General features: G+C 37.0%; 1 protein-coding gene across 5 annotated transcripts; it reads left to right on the forward strand.

Annotated features, from left to right (window-relative positions):
• LOC107612940 (E3 ubiquitin-protein ligase SDIR1) lies at positions 9 to 3,492 on the forward strand. 5 transcript variants are annotated; one of them, XM_021108572.1, is made up of 10 exons: positions 9 to 176; positions 592 to 786; positions 903 to 957; positions 1,038 to 1,090; positions 1,190 to 1,418; positions 1,577 to 1,697; positions 2,008 to 2,050; positions 2,685 to 2,810; positions 2,903 to 3,062; positions 3,241 to 3,492. In XM_021108572.1, the coding sequence occupies exons 2-9, from the start codon at positions 709 to 711 to the stop codon at positions 3,032 to 3,034; spliced, it is 837 nt and encodes a 278-aa protein (XP_020964231.1). In that variant the 5' UTR covers positions 9 to 176; positions 592 to 708; the 3' UTR covers positions 3,035 to 3,062; positions 3,241 to 3,492. The 5 variants fall into 5 exon arrangements, with proteins under 5 accessions (XP_020964231.1, XP_016170217.1, XP_020964233.1 ...); XM_016314731.2 differs by having other exon boundaries at positions 660 to 786; XM_016314732.2 differs by having other exon boundaries at positions 10 to 176; positions 660 to 786; positions 1,583 to 1,697.

The following is a 3,774-nucleotide window of genomic DNA, read 5'->3' on the forward strand; positions in this document are numbered from 1 at the left end:
TAAAATTGCATCTACAAGCAAAAGCAAAAGAAGGTGAAAACAATTTCAGTTGGTAGTTTGGATGAGTTTTGAGCTGAACTGAGTGAGTGAATGAGTGAGTGAGAGTGACGATTATAATACATTGTCACCTCCGAAAGCAACGGAACATCCTTTCAACTGCTTCTCTTTGTTTTTTCGTAAGTTTCTTTTTCCTTTCGAACATTAATTTCTGCAATGTGTCTCCAATCTCTTTCTTGTTCCTAATCTCTGTCGGCATATTCTAATAATTCGATAATGTCTGGTTCCTTTCTGCGTAGACATGATCCTGCACTGCCCATTTCCGATTTTTCTGTCTTTTTTGGCTCCCTTGGTCACCAAAGTTTGAAACATTGGCCCCAATTGTTTTAGTTGGTGAATTGGGTGCTTGAAAATCTTAATGCATATTCTCCTTGCTCTTTATGAATCAATCAATAAGCAAATCAGAGTTTGTTGTGTCAAGTTTGCTCTTGTAACCTTACTTAATGCTTTGTGTTCTTTTGTTGCTTCAGAAATTCATGCTTGGAATTCTGTTAATGCTAAAAGTTTTTCCTTTCATGACTATGACCAATGCAGGAGCTTTATTATTCCTTTGATATATCATACATGAATCGCTGTGATGAACCAAAGACTTTTATTTGCAGGTAGCTAGGTAGTGCCACTGGCAATTGTTGCAAGTTTTTCTTCGCAATTATGAGTTTTGTTTTCAGAGGGAGTAGGGGAGATATTGAAAGTGGTTTTCCAGATTATGTTCCTGAAAGATCCTTAATGGTATGCTTCAATGCTGTTTTTGCATGCTAGCTTGTATAACAAGTAGTTCACATTGCAAACATGAATCATCCAACTCTAATTCTCATGCTACTAGTTTTTCCTTTCATTTTTGACAGCGTATTCATCCGGCTCGACCAATTAGTAGCAATTCTCTGGCTTTTCTTACCACAGGTAATCTAATTACTGTTGTAGCTAATGCTTTGCTGCTTCATCATTGTAGTTTTTTAACCTGTATTTGATTTGTCCTTCAGTTATTGTGTTATTCATGCTGCTGAACTCTCCTCAGATGGCACATTATTTTATGGTAAGTAATAATTTAGCTATTGTGGGCAAGCAAAAGGTTTCTGTAGCATTTTGATTTGGTATCAATTAATATGATAACCATCTGTAAGTATGCTTGTAGTTATGGCTTGTGCTTGCTGTTTTTGCGATGGCTACAAGCTTGAGGATGTACACAGCTTGTCAGCATCTTCAAGCTCAGGCCAGGGCTCATGCAGCAGCAGCAACTGGATTGCTTAGCCAGACCGAATTATGGCTTCATGTGCCACCATCCATAGCAATTGCAACTAGAGGACAATTGCAGGGGCTTAGGCTTCAGCTTGCACTACTTGATCGTGAATTCGATGAACTAGGTATTATGCTTTCAAATGTGTGTTTCAACATTTATCATTTTGTTTTTTGTTTTTAAGATGAAAGTTCAAGGGATTTGAAAAGTGGGAGTAGTTTTTTGCAGCTTTATACAAATATGCTTTTCTTAATTCAAAATTGATAATCCTTTTATTTCATTGAGGGGTAGATTATGATGCTTTGAGAGCTCTTGACTCTGATACTGCTTCGACTACTACTTCCATGACTGAGGAAGAGATAAACGCCTTACCTGTTCACAACTATAAAGTTGCAGTTCCAACAAAGTGAGTTCACTGGGTTGTGTTGGTTTTCTAAAATATTCTTATTGCGTGTGAAAGACTTTCTTTACGTGTGTAAATTTTCGGGTTCTACTTTCATTCATTTTCAAGAGGGTTGGAAGTCAGTTCACCCTTGGGTGAATTTGAGATCACCATGTTTGTTTTTTTTTTTTAAATCATAGGTGGCTATGAATCTTGAAACAGGCAGAAAAGAACATGCCACCATGATGCTTCTGAATCTGACTTTTCCTGAAGTTTAAAATTGATATGCTAAATATTTAGTTATTTACTGATGCAAATTTTTTAATGCTCACAGGGATTGCTCAGCAGGGTTGGGATCCTCTTCGGGTGCTGCTGAGGTAGATATCTCTGGTTATCCTTCTGTTCTGTTCATCATCATTTGAGTTATGAAGCAGCTGTTAATTGGTAATAATGATGTGATTGCTTGCTTCTACTCTTCGTTGTTAGTTTCAAGAATTAATAGTGGTTCTTAATTTATATTATTGCCTCTAAGTAGCACCATTATGGCCTGGTATCAATACCAAGAATCTTACTACATAATTTACATATGGGAAGATAATGATATTTTACATCGAATTCTGTATTTTTGGCTTGCATTGCCATGAACATGAGTGGTATTGTTCTTCCAACATAATTTCTCTTTGGCTTTATAAATTAGGCATGATCTGTGAGTCTTTTACATTGAGATCGTAAAATGTCATAGGCAATAATACATGGCATATAGACTGCAAATGTATAATATTATCCCTATGGTGATGCCCCCTCTATTGATTTGTGATTTAGAAAGCTTCCTTCTTGATGTGCTATATATATTCTTCTCTGCTTAAATATGGATAGTGACATTGTTTTTTCAGTATGCTTTTAGATTTTAGAATACTTTAGTGTGATTTTTTTTCTATCAAGAGGGAATGAATTGCTTCCACCAATCCTATCCTTTATAGTTCGTTTTTCTAACTCATATGTTCCGATCAGAATAAGCAAGCCTGCGAAGGAGCCGAGGGAAATAACCAAGGCCCGGAAGATGAGCTAACATGTACCATATGCTTGGACCAAGTTAACCGTGGCGAACTAGTCCGTAGCCTGCCATGCTTGCATCAGGTTTGTGCTATATTTTGCATTTTGCTTTCTTCAACTTCTCCTACCATGCTTCACTCATAAGAATCACCAATGATATACTTTCCTTTCTTCAGTTTCATGCCAACTGCATTGATCCATGGCTCCGGCAGCGAGGAACATGTCCGGTGTGCAAATTTAAGATGGGTTCGGAATGGCGAGGAAACAGGGAGACCGAGACTGATTCCGACGGTTCAGATATTGCTTAGTATTCTTCCAATCAACATATAGCTGTAAAATGCATGCGAGGAGTGCTAGGGGCCAGCAACTTTTGGTATTTGTAGTCACAAACAGCCATCAATGATGATTTTAATGGTATGAGATTGGTGTGAGATTTCATCTAATGGCTCATTTTTCCTTGCTGGTTACATGTTAGCCAGAATTTAAAAAAGTTGCTTGCCCCTTAGACTTTTCCAATGCATGATGTGTGTATATCAAGTTCATCCGTTCAAGTATATAGCAAAATAAAACAATATGATGTGATGTCTTTACCTTGAACTTGTTCTTACTCCTTAGGATAACAATATTATGAATCAAATCCATGTTTGGTCATAATCACATTAGGGAAGCTGGTTTGTCTTGGACGCTACATGCTCTCCATCCTTTGCCATATGCAAAAATACAAAAGTGATTCAGCAATTACATTATTATTTTTATTATTATGTCACAACCCACAAAACTTTGAATTGGGTCTCAATCCTCATAGACCATTTTCAATAAACTAAAATAATGCACGAGTTCATGAAAAATCAAGAACACGGTGTATGGCTTCTGTCAGGTATGAATTTCAACCCCACATCCACATCCACATGCCCCTTTCCCTCCTCCAAAAACAACACACACAACATAACATTATTACATAATATGGTGATCGTTATGTTAAAAAAACTTAGAGAAAAACCTAAAACAACCCCTGAGAATTATTTCGAAAGACAACGAGGTCTTTGAC

This window comes from Arachis ipaensis, chromosome B08 (assembly GCF_000816755.2).
Source record: "Arachis ipaensis cultivar K30076 chromosome B08, Araip1.1, whole genome shotgun sequence".
Lineage (NCBI taxonomy): Eukaryota > Viridiplantae > Streptophyta > Magnoliopsida > Fabales > Fabaceae > Arachis > Arachis ipaensis.

What these genes read in the sequence shown, in the direction of transcription:
- LOC107612940 (XM_021108572.1), top strand. Translation starts at nt 709, where the DNA reads ATGAGTTTTGTTTTCAGAGGGAGTAGGGGAGATATTGAAAGTGGTTTT. An exon ending in TCGTGAATTCGATGAACTAG is followed by an intron (nt 1,419 to 1,576) that starts GTATTATGCTTT and finishes TATTTCATTGAG; the next exon opens with GGGTAGATTATGATGCTTTG. An exon ending in GCCTGCCATGCTTGCATCAG is followed by an intron (nt 2,811 to 2,902) that starts GTTTGTGCTATA and finishes TCCTTTCTTCAG; the next exon opens with TTTCATGCCAACTGCATTGA.